The sequence below is a fragment of the Leptodactylus fuscus genome, chromosome 1, assembly GCF_031893055.1.
Source record: "Leptodactylus fuscus isolate aLepFus1 chromosome 1, aLepFus1.hap2, whole genome shotgun sequence".
NCBI classification, from domain to species: domain Eukaryota; kingdom Metazoa; phylum Chordata; class Amphibia; order Anura; family Leptodactylidae; genus Leptodactylus; species Leptodactylus fuscus.
The window spans coordinates 250,917,324-250,939,496 of record NC_134265.1 but is presented as its reverse complement, the minus strand read 5'-3'; the positions used below and the strand labels follow the sequence as shown (position 1 = coordinate 250,939,496).

Sequence of the window (22,173 nt, the reverse complement as noted above, 5' to 3'; positions counted from 1 at the left end):
GAATGTGTGTGCTTAGCACACACATTCAGCTCTACTTCATCGGGCTAATAGAATGCATTGGCCAATCAGCGCTGGCCAATGCATTCTATTAGCGTGAACTGAGTTTGCACAGGGGTTCTAGTGCACCCTCGGCTCTGCTACATCAGATTGCTACATCTGATGTAGCAGTGCCGAGTGTGCATCAGATGTGTAGTTGAGCAAAACTGACTCAGCACTGCTAAGTCTCTGCATTCGCATAGGAATGCATTGGCCAGCCTTCGGCCAATCAGCGCTGGCTCTGCCGGAGGAGGCGGAGTCTAAGGTCGGACCTGAATGGAGACTGGTGTGGAGCTATCTTAGACTCCGCCTCCTCCAGCAGAGCCAGCGCTGATTGGTCGAGTTCCGTACTCTGGCCAATCAGCACTGGCCAATGCATTTCTATGGGGAAAAGTTAGCTTGCGAAAATCGCAAACTGACAGGGATTTCCATGAAATAAAGTGACTTTTATGCCCCCAGACATGCTTCCCCTGCTGTCCCAGTGTCATTCCAGGGTGTTGGTATCATTTCCTGGGGTGTCATAGTGGACTTGGTGACCCTCCAGACACGAATTTGGGTTTCCCCCTTAACGAGTTTATGTTCCCCATAGACTATAATGGGGTTCGAAACCCATTCGAACACTCGAACAGTGAGCGGCTGTTCGAATCGAATTTCGAACCTCGAACATTTTAGTGTTCGCTCATCTCTAAATGTGACCACCGCCTACTTTTGACGTCAATGTTAACCAATCAAAGAAGGCACGTGTCATCAGCCATATGGGTGCACTCATCATTGTGGAAGGCACGATGGATCAACACAAGTATGCATCTATCCTTGCGGACCATGTTCCCCCCTACATGCAAATTGTTTTTCCTCAGGATGATGGCATCTACCAGCAGGACAATGCGATGTGTCATAAAGCTCGCAGTGTACGTGCGTGGTTCAAGGAGCACCAGGATCAGTTTATCGTACTCCCTTGGCCAGCAAATTCCCCGGACTTCAACCCAATCGAGAATCTGTGGGACCACCTCAATTGGGTTGTTCTGGTATGCGCAACCGCGTAACCTAGCGCAGCTGGACACGGCACTGCTGAAAATCTCAGTGACCATCATCACAACATCCCCTCTCTTCTTGCACGTCTTGCAGCGGTCCGCTCTGTGAAAGGTGGTTATTCTGGATTTTGACAGGTGGTCACATTAATGTGACTGGACTGTGTACCTGTCATTTATAATTCTGCCTGTGATGATAATGAGGTAACTGCTGCAAAGATTTTTCCTACAGAATAGGAAGTGTCATTCTATTATTAGAATTACTAGTCAAAGTGAAAACCTATCCACAGAGTAGGCGAGAACTGTTACCTGGGTGCTTAAGTAACTACCGTAAAGATGTATAGAAGAGTAGAAGGTGTACAGTCGGTCAAAGTTTGTGAGGAGCAATAGGGGTCTTAGCATCCCTCTATTAGTGATCTTGGGTTCTACAACAATCCAACATTCATCATCTATTCTGTGGAAAGGGTTTTGTCCACAAAGAACTATCACAAGAGATTCAGATTTTACATACTTAATATTACAAGTGAACCTGCCACTGAGAAAAATGTAATCCCATTTGCAGAGTGAGACAGCAGCGGTAGATGAGTATAGTTATATGTAGCTATATGGGAAAAGTGTGAGTACAGCTTGTACTTTGTTGGCCTAAATTTCTGTTTATTAATGGCTTAGAAGTCAAGGGGGTGGTCTCTCTCAGAGATTGAACATTATTTCTGGGTGCACAGCATGCAGGGAAGGTGGTCAGTCACTGAGTAGGACAGCCTATGGATACCTAGGAGCAGAATCAGCAAAAATTTACATCAATAAATAAGTTATATGGATACTTTTCCCAAAAAACTATATATCAATGTGCTAAGCTCATTCTACTCTATAACATGATGCCTACATTTTGAACTGCAATTTTAACATGACAAGATAATCTGAAGCAATGGATGATTTTAGATGAACAAAGCCAAAGTATGAAGTATTAAACTTTTGCTGTAAGCAACTCCACTACAGACACAAAATGGCTCCTGTATCAATTTACCAAGCTGAGGGTATGTATTATAAAATGATTGGTAAATCTTAACAAATCTCCAATAAATGTTGGAAATCAAGTATAAGAATATATAATTTAATATATTATTTTATTGTGGCATTGCATAGCTTTACCATCATAAAAAGAATGGATTTTAGCTGTAAGAGACTTGTAGTAACTTGGAAAGAAACCATATCAAACTCAGAAATAAAACACAAACTATTGTAACAGAGCTCACCTGCCAACTACTTGTGAATCTTCTCAAAAGCGTTCTGATGTGGGGCCAAGTTTACAGCGGAATGCTCTCGGAGAAAACTTGGAGTGACATCTGAGTACATACTATTATGCGCTCACATCTATGGGGGGCTTACAATTTATTCTGTTCCGATGACACGGAGCAGAAAGGGACCAACTCTATAATAACGTGCATCATCGTAAATGAAAGGATTGGAAGCCTGATACATATGAATGCGTCACGGAATGTACTGATATAACACGCAGATGTCATTTTGAGTGTCATTTGAGTCAATTCCATTGCAAACTCGACCCCACAATGAATGCACACGCAGTCATGAAAAAGGGGGTCTTAGACCATCTGTTGAAATAACTATCCTCAAGTATCAGAAAGTTGGATAGTTTTTTTACTTTAATAAGTCTGTACAAAGTGTCAGCTGCTACAAGATCAATGGTCCCACTAACTAATATTGTTGAAAGGCAAATGCCTTAAGAAATTCATTTGAAGGGGTTTTCCAACAGATTTTTTTAATGATAACCTGTTCTGAGGATAGATTATCAGAAAGAGATCAGCATGGGTCCTGAGTGTAACACCCTCACTGATCAGCTGTTTAAAGGGCCATGGCACTTGTAAGAATACTGTGAAACCTTCCATGTTTACACAGCACAACATCTGTTCCACAATGGTCATGCGATATAAGGCTAGGCTCACATCTGCGTTGGAGTCTACGCAGAGAACTCTGCCACAGATTCCGCTTACAATTGGTGGAGAGGAAAATCTTGCAAGGAGGACTTTCCTCTCTGACAGTTTCAGTATAAAACTGACAGACCACATTACAGTCTATAGTGTCCGCTGGTAACTGCGTTTTAATCGGACAAGGTCACCTGTACAAGTATCATAGCCTCTGATCAGCATTGGTCACGGTTGTAACACCTCCTCACCTTTGCTGTATTCTAGGTACCTTATAGCTCAGGCACCCTCTCCATGGGGTTGTATACCTTATTTTACTAGGAGTGTGTAGTGACTGGTGCACAGCAGACCAAACAAACAAAAAAACAGGGCTTGCATGCGCTCCCTGGAAGATGGACAGACTCCAGGTCCATGCCAAGGAACCTATTGGCCAGTGGGAAGAGGAAAGACACGGCAACCACTGACACAGGACACTGAGGAAAACAGATCAGACATGATCTTACCATGCCCAATCTTTTGTTCTCCAAGAAGATAAGCCACCACTGAAAATTTGACACATACAGCGCCTTACTGTCACTTTGGACTATAAGATACAGCCATGTTTAGACTGAAGGTAATAAGAAATAATGATGCCATAGACTTTTTAAGTACAGAACTATTTTTCTGAAAATTAGAAAACATTGGGTATTATCACAAACCAGTTCTGCACTGTTCCACCCTGCTCTTACTACATCTATAACTACTAAAATCACATCAGATGAAAGTAACTGGTGAAAAAGTAACCATGTAAAAAATATCACCCCCCTTCATTTATTCGAGGACCCTAGGTAACAGAATTCTCAGTGCGGGATCTGGAAGCATTTAAAGTGCAGCTAAGAGCAAAAGCCTATAGGTGAATTATTTAGCAACCATCACCTAAAATACAGACAGGAGTGATGCGCAGACAAATTTGCCGTAGGCAGAAGAAATGATGAAGTGCACCCTGAAAAGGAAAAAAGGCAAAGAAAAATAGTCACAGAACTTTGCATCTAAATAGTATTTGTACACCTGCCTCTTAGCTCAGTACTAACATGGGAAACGGTTACAAAAGCTGAACTGCATCCCGCCGGGTAAAATGGTACATTCACGTCTACAGACTATTGTTTCAGCCTTGTAGCTAAGAGACTGATGAACATCCAGCTATGTGAATTAACATATTGGTCTCAGTGGGAAAAGAGAGATTAGAAGCGGTACAAACCCAAGTCCATGCAACAGAACAGAGGAGACTCATCATTAGAGGTGGAGCTGCTAGAAGTAGAAATACACAGAGAATACATGTGGAAGCAAACAGATTAGATAGCATGCAGCACAGCGGGCGTTAGATGATAGCATCACCTACATAAAGTCACAGATACCATCAATCCATCACAACTTCGCCACTTTAGAATTTCCATTAGTTTTAGGCGCACATAATAAAACATAGGTACAGTAATGCAAAATACATGCTGCATTAAAACTCAAGGACTGGAGCCTGCACAGACTATTGTGTCCTTTTATTGGTGTATATGTAAAATATGGCAGGTAGGAATTGAATAGTCTGCTTAGTTTATATGCAACACACATCTGACAATAAAAGCACTTCACATGCTCAATTGTTTCATGTCTGATAAAACCTTAGAAGCAAGATGTGCAAAAGACAGACAGAGATTGACATGTCAAGACATTTGTACCAATTACTTTCTGCCAAATATGCTGTCAGTCATGTGGAAAATAGTATTGTCTGATAAGGATACGAAAAGAAGTTATCCAAACCAGACTAGGATCAGTTGTTTTGTCTTCATTGACTCCTTTTAGCTTGATCAGATGAAGGCTCTAGGTAATAGTTGATCACTTCCAGTGATCTATTTCACATTTATTTCATTCTCTAGCTAACTTGTGGTGCATTCGAAATGGCTATACGTGAAACTGGCATAAATAATCGGACTTAAAATACTTACGGCTATCATAGCAAATATTTCCAAGGGCACGACCAGTTTGTAGCAAGACCTCTTGATCTTTACAATTTAGGAGCTGCACCAAAGGAGGAATAAGTCCTGCGTCCACACAAGGGATGCGCAATTGTTCTGAAATGACACATGAGGCCTATTTGTTAACTGCATTAACAAGAAGTAACCTAAATCTTCAAAGATTCTCAATTCTACTTTTCTTCCATGAATGCATAACGTGGGTGGGAACCTAGCAAACCTTGCCAATTATTCTTCTTGTATTTTAAGAATGTATCAGGAAATGGATGACACCATATCTGAGATGATAAAGTGTCAAGGTTTCTATATCATAAATCTGAAATCTTTTACAGCGTGCTTATTGCAGTCAGCATTACAGGACAACAATAGAAGTCCTTTGTGTGCTGCCATATGGTAATGTAACACGTGATATAGCATGCAATGAAATATGCTATGATACTTTTGTGCATAAGATCAAAAATGGATGGATGGGTGAAATTCAGAATAAGTGCTTATGTTATGAGTAGTCACTTTGTCAACATTTGAAAACCATTTGATCAATCCCTGTCTATATACCCTATTAGACAAGTAAGAAGGTTTGATCGTACAGGGTGTGGGTGCCAATATTCTGACCCACTGCTGAAACAAAGGCTCATAAGCACTTAGCTAAACAATATAACCTGTTTGTCGTGGTTGGCTCTTCTCCGAGATTTGAGTAGAGCGGTGTACAGATTTATATACTTTCTATGCACCTTTACAACATTAAACTTCCCACCAAAGAATAAGTTGAACTTCAGCTCCCTCATTTCTACAGTTACAGGAGGTAGCTGCATTCATAAAGTCATTAATGTAATCTTTTATCATTCATTTTCTAAAACTACACTTACGTGTAATAAAATATGAAATGAGAGGGCAAGGCAACGGGAGAAATTTTCAAGACTGGCGTATCCTACACCAGTCCTGATCCCCTGTGCGCCAGAGAGGACACATGCCAAAATTATTAAGAGGAGCTGGCATAGACTTGAGCTAAAATGTATGCTATTTTCTTGTGTAAATTCACGAAAATCTTCCATACTGTAGAAGGCACCACCCCCCAGTACGATCACCTTCCAGAAAAGTGGCACGTGATGGATAAAAGAGGCTGACCGTTGCAATTTTGGTGCAAAATCAGTCACGAAGCAAAAATTCTAACTTCTGGTGTAAAAAGGGATGGCAACTTCTACCCACTATTTTATAGGGAAAGGTTTAGAATTTTTCTCTGTCTTTATAATGTACCATCTAAGTACAATGACAATACCCTTGACATAAAAACCATAGAGTAAAATCTGACTGAGGCACTAGAAGTTGGTGATTTCATAATGCAAAATGTAGATAAAACAAAACACGGGATTGGTTGGCAGATGAATAAAATGATAATGTTTCAATGGTATAAACTAAAGGTAAACTAAAATGAAAGAGTAGATTAACTATATCTACATAAGAAAATGAAATGAAAATGAATAAAAACATACTGACAAATGAGGAGAATAACTGAAGATGTTCCAGCAGTTATAGTTCTCTGGGAAAACCTCACCATTTTTTGCTATTTCGGCTATGATGTGAGCTATTTTTGCTGTGCACGAAGATTGAGAATTCAAAAGACTTGCAAAGACTTGAAGAATCCCACTCTGAAGAATTTTTTCACTGCTCTCTACATCTGAAAGAAAAAAAAAACATCAAAATTCTGCTAGATTAAAAAGACACTTCATGCTAGAAGACTAGACGCATGCTGATGGTGATTGCAGTGTCATTACAATAATACAGGTGCACTTTCTTAAAGGAGGTTGTCTAGACTCATGATTTATTCTTTACAGACAGCTTAGATTGCTATGAACTAACAAATGCAATAATACCCTTATCAATCCCCTGCCAATGCTTCTTGGGTATCTTGACAGTCTGTGCTCACCTGGATCGAGCAATGGAGTGTTGATACAACATGTGACTGCTGCAACCAAACGCTAGCCACAGTAGTGACTTAAAGAAGTTTTCCCGCCCTTAATGCATATTTTTCTTGTGGCTAGGTTACCAGTATCAGACGCCTCACAGATCAGCTGCTCTGGCACCAGAAGCTGTTGTGGTGGACAATTGTTACACTAGACCGTACAGTGACTGGTGAAAGTTGACGCGCCACACTGTGCAGTGATTAGCAGCAGTATTCACACTGAACGAGGGGTAGGCAACCTTTTTTGTATACCGTGCCAAATTAAATTAGAAAACAAAAAAAGTTAAGGGTGAAGTACTTGGAGAGCCGTGCAATAATTGTAAGGGTGATGACCCCTATACTAAGGTCATATAGCACAAACCATGACACAGAAATGATGCGGCGAGGTACTTTTGGACACAGGCATTTACTGCTATTTCCTGGGATGCTGTACTATCCCATTAAAAGCAATGAAAGTACATGTGCAGTCCTCGATTAGTAATAAATGTCTGCGTTCTGGAGTACTGTGTGGCAGCAGTCAGGCTGTGTTCACATGAAGTTGTTTGGCTCAGGAATTTGATCAGGAAACTGCCTCAAATTCCTCCTCCAAAAATCACCTCACCATACAGTCTAAGGGCTCGTTCACATGGGGGACAGTGGGGCGGATTTTGGCACAGAGAGTGACGCAGGGAGCCGCGTCACTCTCGGGTCAACACCCGCCTGCCACGACTGTGGCGGTTTCTCCCTCCAGAGTCGGCTCAAATGAATGGGCCAACTCCGGAGGATGCTGCCGCCTGAAGAAAGGGCAGCTCGCTTCTTTTTTCCGCTAGCTAACGCTAGTGGTCTCACTAGACTGTGAAGTTACTGGTGGTTTACATGATACACTGTGGAGTGACTGTCAGCAGTGTTTACACCAGATTGTGGGCTAAGGTCCAATTCACATCTGCACATGGGTTTCCGTTCAGGGAGTCCACTTGGGGTTCACACCCCCACCCCCTTGAACGGAAACCTAATCCGCATAGAAAAGCGGTTACCACAGGAAACCATGGACCACATAGACTATAATGCAGAAAGGGGGAACGGAATGGCCTGAACGTAGATGTGAACCGTGTCTAATTGGTGTGAACAGAGTATGTGTAAATCTCAACACTCCTCCTAGTGGTGGCTGCAGGCAACCAGATTGTTTCAATTTATATATATGCCTCTGAAATTGTATTTCAAGCTATATAAAAAAAAAAAAAAAAAAAAAAAAAAAAGTCACGAGCAACTTTAGCACCTACATTTAAAAACTAAATAAAATAACTTTACTGTAGCTTTGGTGTGACCAGTATATTAGACTGTTTAATGGTGCTCCACTTTTAGTAATAGTGCACCCCAAGAGTTTATTAAATTGGGCAATGCAATTACATTTCATATTGATACATGTGTTTTCAAGGCCAATCCAATTTCCATCCATAAACTTGAGAGCGATCACGTTAGAGGGTTACAGACTAAGCCGCTTAGAAACTGAGCTCAATATGCATATTAATTGTGCAAGGGCTAGGGGCATTTTATAACAAAAGCTTTTATGTATATGATTTGCAATCTGTTAGACAGAATTATTAGATTTTAGGATCTGACACTAAATTTGAAGGACTTTTATAGATCAATTGAACAAGAATATCCTTTTGTTGATAAGGTTCATTTTTATTTTAGAATACTCAACAGAAATAGTGACTAGGCTTTTCTACACAGAGGAGTCCTGCATTGAAGTCAATGGATTACATATGCCACCAAACGACTAAAATTTGGCTAATGTTAAATCCTCCTGTCAGAGGCAATACTCTGAAGGTTCTAAAATGGTCTGTGCCCGTATTTGCAAGAAAGGCTCCCAGCATATAGTATACCCATTATTACAGTATACCCATTATACCCTATTAATTCAACGGAGGCGAAAACCTTATTGAATTATATTTTTAGACATGATTGTGAAACCATCTTCCCTGATCGTCTCTGTTCCTTTACTAACAACATTCAGTGGGAGAGTGGGAGAATGGGTGTAGGGCGAGACTTCTAGGTGGCAAATGTGCAGTATGCTCAGATGAACTGAAGAGTACCGCGCATGCCCAGAAATTCCCAGAGCAGTTGGAAAACCAGCTTCCACTTCTCAGAGGGACATACTACATCCAAGATGGACGTCTTTTACTGATGATGCTCAGCAATTGAAGAAATGCCCCCTGTGCTCCGAGGTCCTCTTTTGCGTAAACAAGAAAACTGCTTTTAGCTCCATTCCTGGGGCTCTACCAATACAAAGGGATGGTTTTAATTTTCATTACAGCATTTACAGCACTATGGCAGCAGTTGATTCAATGTGGCTGGGGGAGGGGATAGACTGCCTTTAACCAAGTTCCACAACTCTGAACTTGTCACGTGAAATGCAAACAGGTGTCTGGGAATATATGGAAAATACCAAGATATGTAATAAGCTTACCAAATCATCCTGCTGGTCCTTTGGACCATATACGCTCAAGTCATATAAATATGAATGTGATAGGTTGACCAGGTATCATGATGGTAAGAGACATGGCTTTAGTATTTCAATAAATAATTTGTTATCTGAGGGAAAACTCTTGATACGACTTCATTGACCACTGCTATGTGTCGGTGAGTTGCTCTCCCTCTTCTGTTGACACAACCCCTTTAATCTCACAGAGACCATGTAATGGCAACAGATACACACAAAGATTGTACTGATTCTTAGAAAGAAAAGCTTTTGGAGGGTCCATAAATAAAGCAATTCTGACAGATGTCATTACAGCACCAAACATCCATACATAATAGAGGATGCAGACCTACCCCCTGCCCAATTATGCACCATTAATCGTATGTTAATTCAGCACTGCTCTAGTCTGTTCTGTGGAGTTACAGAAACAGTGTAGCACAGCTGTGTAACACGGTTTCTATAGCTCTAATTCACCTCTATGTAAGTTACCCTTAGTTCACATGTGTGTTTGGTAATCTGTTCGGGGAGTCCGAATGGGGACCCCCTGAACGTATTTGCAAGCAGTGTGCAGTGAAAGTACACGGACCCCACAGACTATAATGGGGTCGGTCCGTGTACTTGCCGTGAGATCTCCGCACGAGTCATGCAGACAGAAAAGTAGATTGTGAAGTACTTTCCTGTCTGCTTGCTCGCTGCGGAGATCTTGTGGCAAGCACAGGGACCCCATGATAGTCTATGGGGTCCGTGTGCTTTCACTGCACACTGCTTGCAAATGCGTTCGGTAGTCCGTTCAGGGGGGTCCCCATGCAGACTCCCCCGAACGGATCTGTTGCATTACCGATGCAGATGTTAACACTTGCAACATCACATCAATTTACAGAGATGGTGATAACCTTTTTAAGTTGTTTAACAGATCCAAAATTCTTCCAAACCAACTAGGGTGCCATAGAAACAGAAAGACAGTGGTGGAAACAAAGATTAAGCAATGCAGAGACCATAATCTATTTACCAATATACAAAATCATCTGAGTTACCTACAGACAGACAGTCATGACAGAGGGTTACAATTTCATTTATAGCTAAGGGGCAGTGCTCGGTGACAATTCTAGGAGAGTTGGATAGCTGCAGTTGTCTGTAGGCAAATCTGTAAACTCAGGCTCCAGCCCTCTTGCTCTTGCAAGCTGATTTCAATTCATAGCCCAAAAAACATTTGCTCTGCATCACTTCATTGCTTTGTAGCTACGAAGGTAGGTTACTGCTGCTATGAAAGTCACCTACATGCCACGATTATTGGTTTGGAAGAAATTTTGGACCTGTTAAGACTCCCTTTAAGAACTACAAAGTCAACACAACATCTGACCACGCATACAGGTGGTACTCACTAAACTGTTCTAAGTGCTCTGATGGTTGTAGCAACGGCTCAATTTTTATCAGAATTAATTTTTACACTGAACTGGCAAATTAAAGGCCTGTTCACACTGCAGAATCTGGAGCTTATTCTAAAAAAGATTCTGCCTTAAAATTAGCTGCAGATTCCACCCCGATTCTGAACTTAGAAAAAAAAAACAACACTAAGACCTGGTACAATGTGAAGTAACAAGTGCAGTTTGTTACCTTCAGTAATCTGCCATGATAAAATCCAGATACACGCGAGAAACAGCAACTCGCTCAGACTTATTAAATAAAGTGTCCTCACTAAAATAATGTGGAAGATTAATAAACAAGGCAGCAGAACGAGTGTTATTCCATCCGCTATTATTGTCAATGGAAAGAAAGGTAGTCAGAGACAAAAATGTAGTCATGATAAACTATGCACAGCGGCAAAAGTATAAACTAGATCTAATCTACTGATGTGCAGGATACTGGAAGATTTAAATGACCTGCCTATGGCTACCTGTACTATTACTCTTCCCTCTAGGCCAGCGGTCCCCAACATTTTTTACACCAAGGTCCAGTTTCAGTGAAAACAAGTTTTCTGTGGCCCAGCAAGGAAGGGGGGGGGGGGAACGGGTTCAAGGGTGGTGCTGGTTGGGGGTTGGGTTGGTATTTGGTTTGCAAGGTCACCCCACATGTAATTGTGTCCCTCCTCCTTTTACAGTAACAGTGGCCTAATAGTGCCCCCCACAGATAATAGCCCTCCCACATAAGTAGTGCTGTTACTTGTATGGGGGCACTATTTCTGTAATAGTGTTCTAATAGCACCCCCACACACACACACACACACACAGGTAATAGTTCCCACCCCCCAAATAAGTAATGCTATTACCTGTGGGGGGCACTATTACAGTAATAGAGGTCTAATACTGCCCCCAACAGGTAAAGTCTCCCCCCCCACCCCCACCACATAAGTAATGCTGTTACCTGCGAGGGTGGCACTATTACTGTAATAATGAGCTAAAAGCATCCCCCCCCCATAGGTAATAGTCATTCTCCCCAATATACCATTCCATACTCTGTTGTTCAGTATAGTTATAGTGTACTTCCAGAGCAGTAAAGTGGTTGGCGGAGCCACTTCTTACACACAACCTGTACACATCTTCTATTTTCTTCCCACTGGAAACATAGAATAGGCGTCAAGGTTTTGGGCAGGACCTCCCCTTTCACATCTTGTACTTTCCTCCTGGAACTTTGACTCTGTATTCTACAGTACCATTGGGAAGAAAATAGAAGATGTGCACAGGCTGGGTGCAGGAGAGGATCCCACCCTCCTGATCACTGCTCTACAAATAATTGTACATTTCGGAGCTCAGGGGAGGCCGCCTGAGGAACCTGCGGCCTAGTACCAAATGAACCATGGCCCCGTACTGGGCCACAGCACTGTGTTTGTGGATTTGTTCTGTAGGCCACAACACTGAAAAAAAAAGTGTGGTTCTCAGTACATGGGATTGTGGAAAACGAAAAACTATGAATGGACAGTACATGGTTTGATATAGATATATATATATATATATATATATATATATATATATACACACACACACAGCATTCATTTAAAATGCAATAGTTTAGTTTACATTTGATTTTCACATACAGTGTAACAAAATGAGTTGAAATAAATTCTCTTACTGGTGACGGTACCACTCTGACACATTTTTATCTAAGAATGGGATGACTAAAGCTGTACAGACTAGAGTAATGATGTGGCAGAAGTGCTGGAGTCAAAACCAGTCTCAGTTATTATTCTGGCTTTACTTGTGGTCTTAGTAAGCAAGTCTGAGACGTTTGTGGTTTTGTGTTTTTGGAAAGAAATGACTAATGTATGAGCAGTATGTCATACAATAAGGTAAAACACCTGAAGTCAGCAATTTATAAACAGGCAGCTTCGAAAAAGGAGTTGAAAAAATTGTTCTAAGAATTTTTTCTGGAGGGTATGAAGATATGCTAGATACAGTCGTAAACTGGGGCAAGTCGTTGTCTTCCTGAACTTTCCATGAATAATTCTTTTCCTCAACCCTGCCCCAGCCTGTGGGTCTACACCAACATATTTCTAAAAACCAAATTAAAAATTGTGGCTCTTACTTGTAGCATTTTTTTCATATGATACAAACATTTTTGGTTTCAGCTTGAAGATCACTGTTGAGTTTGGCTGACTGCTATCCCAGGACTATGGTCAGTTTTTCCTAATTTTAAATCAGGACAGATAAGATATGTCAATCCAATCCTACTACCTCACTATGCATGTAGTGAAGAGAAAAACAATTGGTTTAAGGGGAGCTCATCACCAGAATCCAGATGCAAATGAGATTTGGGCGCAATGAGGGCACTGTCACTGCTCCAAAGAGGTAAGCGACAACACCCCGTTGCCACAGAGAGCCTAATTGCATGTAGACAAAAACCGTAATATATCAATAATGTAAACTCCAAAGGAAAAAGAGTGACTTTAAATTATCTCTTTGTGGGTCAGGGTTGATATGTTGTATTCTGATGACAAACTCCCTTTAACTCCCTTCTCATAGTAGGCATTTTTCAATTTTCGTTTTTGACTTCCCGCCTTCCAGTCGCCATAACTTTTGTGATTTTCCGTTCACAGAGCCATATGACTAGGACAACCCTTTTAACTTTTAAATCAGCCGGGAAAAAAAATAAAAAAAAATCAAACTCGCCTGTACCCGATGCTTCGGTGTTCTTCTGGCGCAGCCCTGTTCTACTGCTGAATGGGTCTCTTCCAGAGGTCCGCTAAAGCCACTGATTGGCCTTAGCGGTCACATGACCACTGAGGCCAATCAGCAATGGCATGCAATGTCACTACCTGTGACATCACGAGTCCTTTACCCGAGGCCACCGTTTCGTCTCAGAAGTGTAGTGCAATGCCCTAGTGTTCACTATGATCACAGGCATTAGCTCCAGGTCTCCACTGCACATTACAATGGAGACCCGATAGCTACAACCGCTCTGCAGCAGAGAGACCACTGTCTTTAAAGACCCGGCATCCACAGTAACAGTACAGTGGATGATGGGAAAGGGATAAAGAATAACATAGCACTACCAATATAGTTTAATATAGTTGAAAGCAGGAAGGTACACCAAAGTATAGTACCAACTCTAGGAAAGCTGGATTCCTCCAGCATCAAAGTTTTAAGTTAAAATAGAAGAATGTATTGGGCAAGTTGGTAGAGTCATGTGATCTTCCTTAAATCCTTAGAAACCTATTACTTTGGCCAATATTTCCTTTATGAGCAATGACACTTTTAAAGGATATAGCAGAAGGCCTTTCCCCCATCCAACACAATGTCATTGGTTTCCTACCTGGACAGAGAATCGCATACAAGACTATTCTATCATAATATGCTATTCTATCCTACTGTAGACCAGGGTCAGGGGATAATCATACACATCAGGGAGAGTGTGTGCCTACATAGGCAGTATGGAGACTTACAAGTCATTCCTGCTCCGCTAGGGATTCTGGGTAAAAAAATTGATTACCCCTGACCCTGGTCTATAGTCTCTCACTCTGCCAAATCAGTACCCCTGCGCTATGCTGAGTAGGTCCAAAATACTGAAACAGCGCTGTCCATAGCTGGGAATCTGTTCCTTTTGGAATAGAAATACTAATTTGGCAATTAAATCCACATCATGATTAAAAAGACTTTTTAACTGAGTCATGCATGATGTTAAGGAGGCTGCCCCTAGAGTGCAGCATACAGAGTGCAGTGTTCTCCTAATTACAACCTGGAGAATAGATTTGCATAATTTTTACCCAGTATCCTACTGTAGGTTACCATAGTTACCATACTAGGCTTTACATGCATGTTCTGAGTACCAAGTGGGGAATAAGTGTCAAACAGGGAATGGGGGTGCTGAAATTCAACATGTACAAATATCATTCCTCCCATTTCTTCTATTGAGGGTAACTGAAGACACCCCCAAACCCATTAGATGGTCTGCCAAACTTAATGAAATTGCAGAGTTTGGCTGTAAAACATCTACTGTATATGCCCACCTCAACATACTCATTTAAAAATGATATTGGTCTGATCAGACTGATATTGCCAAGTGTGAATGCACCCTAACACACCATTCAGAAGAAAAGGCCAAGCTACAGTCATACAAATTTGTGCTACAGATCTTTTTCGTAGCACCAAGTGTAAACAAAACCTAAAAGGAGACTACACTCACTGGCCACTTTATTAGGTACACCATGCTAGTAACGGGTTGGACCCCCTTTTGCCTTCAGAACTGCCTCAATTCTTCGTGGCATAGATTCAACAAGGTGCTGGAAGCATTCCTCAGAGAATTTGGTCCATATTGACATGATGGCATCACACAGTTGCCGCAGATTTGTCGGCTGCACATCCATGATGCGAATCTCCCGTTCCACCACATCCCAAAGATGCTCTATTGGATTGAGATCTGGTGACTGTGGAGGCCATTGGAGTACAGTGAACTCATTGTCATGTTCAAGAAACCAGTCTGAGATGATTCCAGCTTTATGACATGGCGCATTATCCTGCTGAAAGTAGCCATCAGATATTGGGTACATTGTGGTCATAAAGGGATGGACATGGTCAGCAACAATACTCAGGTAGGCTTTGGCGTTGCAACGATGCTCAATTGGTACCAAGGGGCCCAAAGAGTGCCAAGAAAATATTCCCCACACCATGACACCACCACCACCAGCCTGAACCGTTGATACAAGGCAGGATGGATCCATGCTTTCATGTTGTTGACGCCAAATTCTGACCCTACCATCCGAATGTCGCAGCAGAAATCGAGACTCATCAGACCAGGCAACGTTTTTCCAATCTTCAATTGTCCAATTTCGATGAGCTTGTGCAAATTGTAGCCTCAGTTTCCTGTTCTTAGCTGAAAGGAGTGGCACCCGGTGTGGTCTTCTGCTGCTGTAGCCCATCTGCCTCAAAGTTCGACGTACTGTGCGTTCAGAGATGCTCTTCTGGCTACCTTGGTTGTAACGGGTGGCTATTTGAGTCACTGTTGCCTTTCTATCAGCTCGAACCAGTCTGGCCATTCTCCTCTGACCTCTGGCATCAACAACGCATTTCCGCCCACAGAACTGCCGCTCACTGGATGTTTTTTCTTTTTCGGACCATTCTCTGTAAACCCTAGAGATGGTTGTGCGTGAAAATCCCAGTAGATCAGCAGTTTCTGAAATACTCAGACCAGCCCTTCTGGCACCAACAACCATGCCACGTTCAAAGGCACTCAAATCACCTTTCTTCCCCATACTGATGCTCGGTTTGAACTGCAGGAGATTGTCTTGACCATGTCTACATGCCTAAATGCACTGAGTTGCCGCCATGTGATTGGCTGATTAGAAATTAAGTGTTAACGAGCAGTTGGACAGGTGTACCTAATAAAGTGGCCGGTGAGTGTATAGTGCCTTCTCTAGTGGAACAGAACAGATCATTTATTATTTTTACACAATTACATGAAATGACTGAAATAGTGAACATGTAACTGATCCGCCTGGACGTCTCTACTGTACGGCTTCAACATAAACCAGACTTACTAAAGTCAGTCTCCGCAAATATGATTTATTACATATTATTTCATAAACTATTCTAGCCTGAAGATTTCCATCTCTTCGGCAAGCCACAAGTACCCGGCTTCTATCAGGTATATTTGCAGAGGATCACAGACAAATCAATTTTATCACATTTGCAACCATGTAATTAGTAGGAAGACGATTCGGGAACTTACTGTTTTGACCAAGTGCCTGGAGCAGACAATCCAAACATCCATCTAACTTGTCAGAAGCACAGTCAGATCCAGTTAGCTTCAATTTCTCCAAGGTGTCACTTAAATTATCTGCAATATAAGCATTAAAATAGTAAGAATTCAGCGCAATAACTTAAAGTGTATACAGTGATATCCAGTCATTATATACAAGGGTGTAAATCACATGATCAAGATTCCTGTATAACACAGATAAAATGACTACTCGACCCTCATACCCATTGCCAGTCAGTCATGTAACCAGTCATGGGACTTGGCTATTTCCAAAGCCTTTGTATTGACACACAGCAAAATAAACAATTGACCACACTGAAATGAAACTTTCCTGACATATGAAATGAGGAGAGAGTCAGGACTACCTCAAACAAATAAGATAGTCGGCCACCTTTACCCAACCCAGTTGTGGGTGCCCTCAAAGATGACAACTAAATAAGAATTCATAATAAATGTTAGATTTGACCCCAAAAAAATAAGTGTAATAGTTATCTTTTTCATTGTACCACAATCCCCGTTTATAAAATCTGAGACAACTCTTTAAATTTTTCATCTCATCAGCAAGCTATGGGCAGTTCAATCGGCACTGCGGGGAATTCACTTTGCATCCAAGAACAAAGGCAAGTACGAATACACATCTCAGTAGTTCTCTTTACTGCCGAGCCACATACGGTTTTAGCATGGTGGTACATTCCAGTAATACACCTGGAGTGAATCCATCTACAATCCTGCCTGGCACTATTACTTTCACAGTACACATGTAAGGGAATCTATGAAGAAATGGGAAAGATGAAATGAGGATGAGGATGTAGAATGAGGATGTAGATTATCTGGGTAGAAGGCTTTTATCTGTAAGTAAACACATTTAGGAGTGTGAATTGTATTTGTTCATTCAGAACAACCTTTCCCTAACACTGTGGATTCTGAAGATAAGAGGCGATTGTTCATTTACAGAGAAATCAGATTGCTAAAACATGGTTGTTAGAAGACCTCAAGGGCTCAAGCACTCGGGCGTCAAAGTCATCCATCAGATTAATGCAAAATAGATTAGATACGATGGCAGACAATAGGAAAATGCACATCATGTTTTCCTGTTCAATCAGCTTGTGATCTTAATAAATGCAGTTTGTGTCTATTGGAACCTTAAGACATTAACATTTCAGGTAAGATATGATTACCCTCTTGAGAAAGCAGTCCATTTTGTCTTAGCACCCCAAAGATTGGCTTGTTTGTCACTCCAAAACATTCTTGCACCAATATTATAAATAGCACATGGAAGGTGGTTCAGATCCTACATTGGGGCCTCCTCCAATTCTAGTCATCCTACCCGTTTACTGTTACATTGGAAACACTGTGTGCTGCTGTATGGGTGAAAACACAAAAAGATGTGCAAAGAAGTAGTGCAACAACTGGACAACTGGTGGGGGATTGTGGCTATGGTTTCCCCTTTCTCCTTTGCACTAGCTTTTACATACAGTATGGAACCCTCTACTGACAATTTATAATGTCTCTGCTGCACAGAACTGCAGCAGATCTTGCTACTACTTTTAGAGAAGGTTCAAAGTGATTCAGTGTTCTTATTATTGAATTGTTAATGATAAGTTTATGAATATGTTTTAAGTCATTTTGGAGACAGCCTGACCATGTGCAGATGGGATTACGTATCTCATCTGGACTCTTACAAAGTGGGTTAAGTTGATGTCAGAACAATGTCATATGTACATAGCCAACAAAAAAGGAGTAATAACCAATCACTTCAATAAGGGTCTAAGGCCTCGTTCACATCTGTGTTTGGATTCTGTTCGGGAAAGTCCGCAGGAGGACCCCCCGAAAGGAATACCGAACGCAACTGCAAGCGGTGTGCCATTGAAAGCACACAGACCTCAGACTATAATGGGATCCGTGTGCTTGCCGCCAGATCTCCACAGGGACATGCAGACAGGAAAGTAGGTCACAATCTACTTTCCCATCTGCATGATTCGTGCGGGCAGCACGTGGGCAGCACATGGACCCCATTATAATCTATGGGGTCCGTGTGCTTTTACTGCACACCACTTCCAGATGTGTTCGGTATTCCGTTCGGGGGTCCCCATGCGGACTCCCCGAATGGAATACTGAACGCCGATATGAACAAAGGGTAAACTCACCATACATGGTAAAACCAATGAAGGCAAATTCCAGCAGTGTTCCAGATTTGAAAAAATACATAGGAGCCAGTAACTCATACTGAAAAATTTTGAAACTATATAATGCTCCCCAGTAGACACCCGCACCACATAATATAATGCTCCCCAGTAGACACCCCACCACATAATATAGTGCTTCCCCACACACAATATAATATTCCCCAATGGTCCCCTCACTATACAATGCGCCCCAGTGCCTAACCACATAATATAATGAATATTATCATACTAAATCATAAACTTATGAATATGGCGAAAACCATTTGAGCAATGAATAACCATGTTCTTTGGGGATGTAACTAGTATTAGTTATTCTTTATGACATTTATATAGTGGCTCTTATTTTTATGGCGATGGTGCAGACTTGCTATAGAGAACATCGGTGAACCCATACATATTATGTATGGTATTCTTATTATTATTGTTACACTAATACACAGAGGAGACACAACAAACTGTCTGCAGGGACCTAAAGAGGACCTCATTGTACTGTAGTTTGCTACCAGAAGTATTGTATAATAAAGTACTAAGCAAAACATCTGAGGCACCACGATCAAACCTTCCCAGTTTATTCAGCATCCATATTTCTATGCAGTGACTGTTCAGATATATAACATTTCTATTTCAGCTTACAAAACAATGCCCTCATTACATGACAATGTCAAGAGTAAATGCGGAAATATGGACGTAGTTATTAACTTTAATATATACCCCAAAGATTTGAACACACAAGCAGGGTCTCTGTAGGCAAAGGTTATACGCGGTCATAAGAGCACCAATGAGAATGCTTGTGGATTGGGATCAGTGAACCCACTGGGAGCATTGCTGGCAACCTTACTATATATCTCTACCAGCCCAAACAACAAGAAAATGATAGGCTCTGTTCACATCTGCATCAAGGCTTCCATTTCTAACAAGTCGCAATGTAGCTGTAGCTTAGAATGACAAAAAATATTGTAGTGAGGAGTGGTCAAAAATCAGCCACTTCAAAGGACTTAAAGGGGTTGGCCACTTTCAGACCAATATTGACAAACAAATGTACAATAAAAATATATACAATTATCCAATATACTTTCTGTATCAATTCCTCACGGTTCTCTAGATTTCTGCTTGCTGTCCTTCATTCTGTTACTTCTAGAGGATAAAACTCCGACCATGGTCATGTGATTTACGGTCCATGGTCATGTGATTAGCATACAGGTGCTGCTCGGTATAGTCACAGCACAGTAATCAGACATCTGCCTGGTAATCAGCTGTGCACCTGTGTGCTCATCACATGACCATGGACCGTAAATCACATGACCATGGACTATACATCACATGACCATGGACCGTAAATCACATGACCATGGTCGGAGTTTTATCCTCTAGAAGTAACAGAATGAAGGACAGCAAGCAGAGAGATAGAAAACCGTGAGGAATTGATACAGAAAGTATATTGGAAAATTGTATATCTTTTTATTGTACATTTGTTTGTCAATATTGGTCTGAAAGTGGCCAAACCCTTTAAGTGCATGGAGTAGTATTTCGGGTGTACTTTATCAGTGTCGGGGTCTGCTAACTGCTATCCTAGAAGATGGAGGAATGGGATAGTTGTCTGATCTTACTATTAGCGACCTGCAGAGAGAATTCATGTCTAGTCTTTCTGATATGAAATAATGGAGTTCTCATACTGTTGCACGTTGCAAACCTGTAAAAGTACCTTTGAAGCTTTTTCAAATACCACTAAACCTTGTCCATTTTTAAAACTGGGGAAAATTATTTAACAAATATGTACTTACACAAGGAAAACTGGGGGGTTTCTGAACCAGGCAAAAGATTGCAGAAGGTGGGTAATGAAATAAAATAATAAAATGAGTACTAATACTAGGTTCACACTAGCGTGGCTTCTCCATTGTTTGGGTCTGTCACTAAAACCGTATTTACATGGCTCTCCCAGAAGACCCCATTAACTATAAAGGGGTCCATCATTTTTAAACACATCGGCAGAGGAAAAAAAGCCCTCGATGCAGAATGGTTTCCTCTGGCAATTTTCAGCAGACACATGGCTGCGGCACAGATCTGAACGTAGTTATTTCAATACCACTCCAGACCTGGCTGCAGTGGTGACATAACTATATACCTTAAACTCAAGAACAAGACCACACAGACTATTGTTTGGCTGCCAGTCTAGCCAAATGAACAGAGACTAGTAGGGAGAACAAAACAAACAGAAAATGATGGGTAAATAAAGCTCTAAGTTATTGTATTCGTTTCTTTTAGGCAATTTGTTGCCCAGTTCAGAAATCCCCCTAACATATTAAACCATATCAGATTTACATTGTAGATATTTTGTTTGTGAATAAATCAATATCAATCTCTTTATTAGAAAAAATTAAAAAAAAAAACAGGCACTGGAGCTGCCAGCCATGCAGGAACAATGGTTCTTCAGAGAATTAAACAGCAAATTTACCTTTAGTGAGCTGGCACTGGTACATAAGGGAATTGCATATCATGACATACGCTCCCTAGATCGAAAGGAATACGGGGATAATAGGGCAGACAAGACACAAGACAACCTGTGGAGACTCTATATTATATGTACGTGTGCAAGAACTATGAACGTCAAGACTGCCAGAAATTACCATGCAACTACACCATAAGAAAAGCGCACCTTGCTCTTAACTCTTCTGCAGAATGTATAGTTGTTCTTTGTTGCTCATTTTTGCCTACTTAATATTCTAGTCCATAGACTGAGTAAGAAAAGCGAGGCCTCCAAGCACAATACTTTCCTCAAGTGATCTCAAGCCGCTTTTGAAAAGGCAGTTCGAGTGAATTCAAAACGTCAGCAACATAAAAAAAAAAAAAAAAAAAAAAAGGCAAAAGTTCTGAAATGTAGACAAGAACGGACAGAATGCCATTCTACTTTATTTTGTCCAGGCTAAATAATGTTACTGACCACGCTAAATTATGTTACAAATCTGACAAATTCTATTAGTCTCCACAGTCAGCATGGAAAAGATGAAAGAACAAAAATGATTACCGTATGTTCTAGAAAGGAAAAAAAGTTTCACCACCCCCATGCTGATATGAAAAAGGGAACATAGTGTAGGTCCTACTATCTGTCCACAAACAACTTGATTCATCCAATGATAATGGGGAAAGCAACTCAAAAACTGGAACGCTGTTAGGGCCCCTTCACATGGCGTAAGCGCTCGGCTCATTCCGAGCCGTACACGCGAGCGCTTCTAAACACTTCCCATTCACTTCAATGGGAGAGCGCGTAAAGCCCCATCAGATGAAAAAAATAAATAAATAAACATCCTGTTCTGAAAACTTCAAGTTTCTATAACCTGTGATTTTTATTTTATTTTTTTAATTATTTTCAAAAA

At 41.2% G+C, this 22,173-nt stretch overlaps 1 protein-coding gene across 2 annotated transcripts in view; it reads right to left on the bottom strand.

The window, feature by feature from the left end:
* RAP1GDS1 (Rap1 GTPase-GDP dissociation stimulator 1) overlaps nucleotides 1-22,173 on the bottom strand; it is a 95,218-nt gene that overhangs the window by 46,670 nt on the left and 26,375 nt on the right. For both annotated transcript variants that reach the window (XM_075285635.1, XM_075285644.1), the window contains exons 2-4: nucleotides 16,587-16,694; nucleotides 6,560-6,682; nucleotides 4,981-5,106 (exon numbers count right to left, since the gene is read on the bottom strand). In XM_075285635.1, coding sequence (XP_075141736.1) covers nucleotides 4,981-5,106; nucleotides 6,560-6,682; nucleotides 16,587-16,694 — 357 coding nt within the window. The remainder of the gene's footprint in view (nucleotides 1-4,980; nucleotides 5,107-6,559; nucleotides 6,683-16,586; nucleotides 16,695-22,173) is intronic.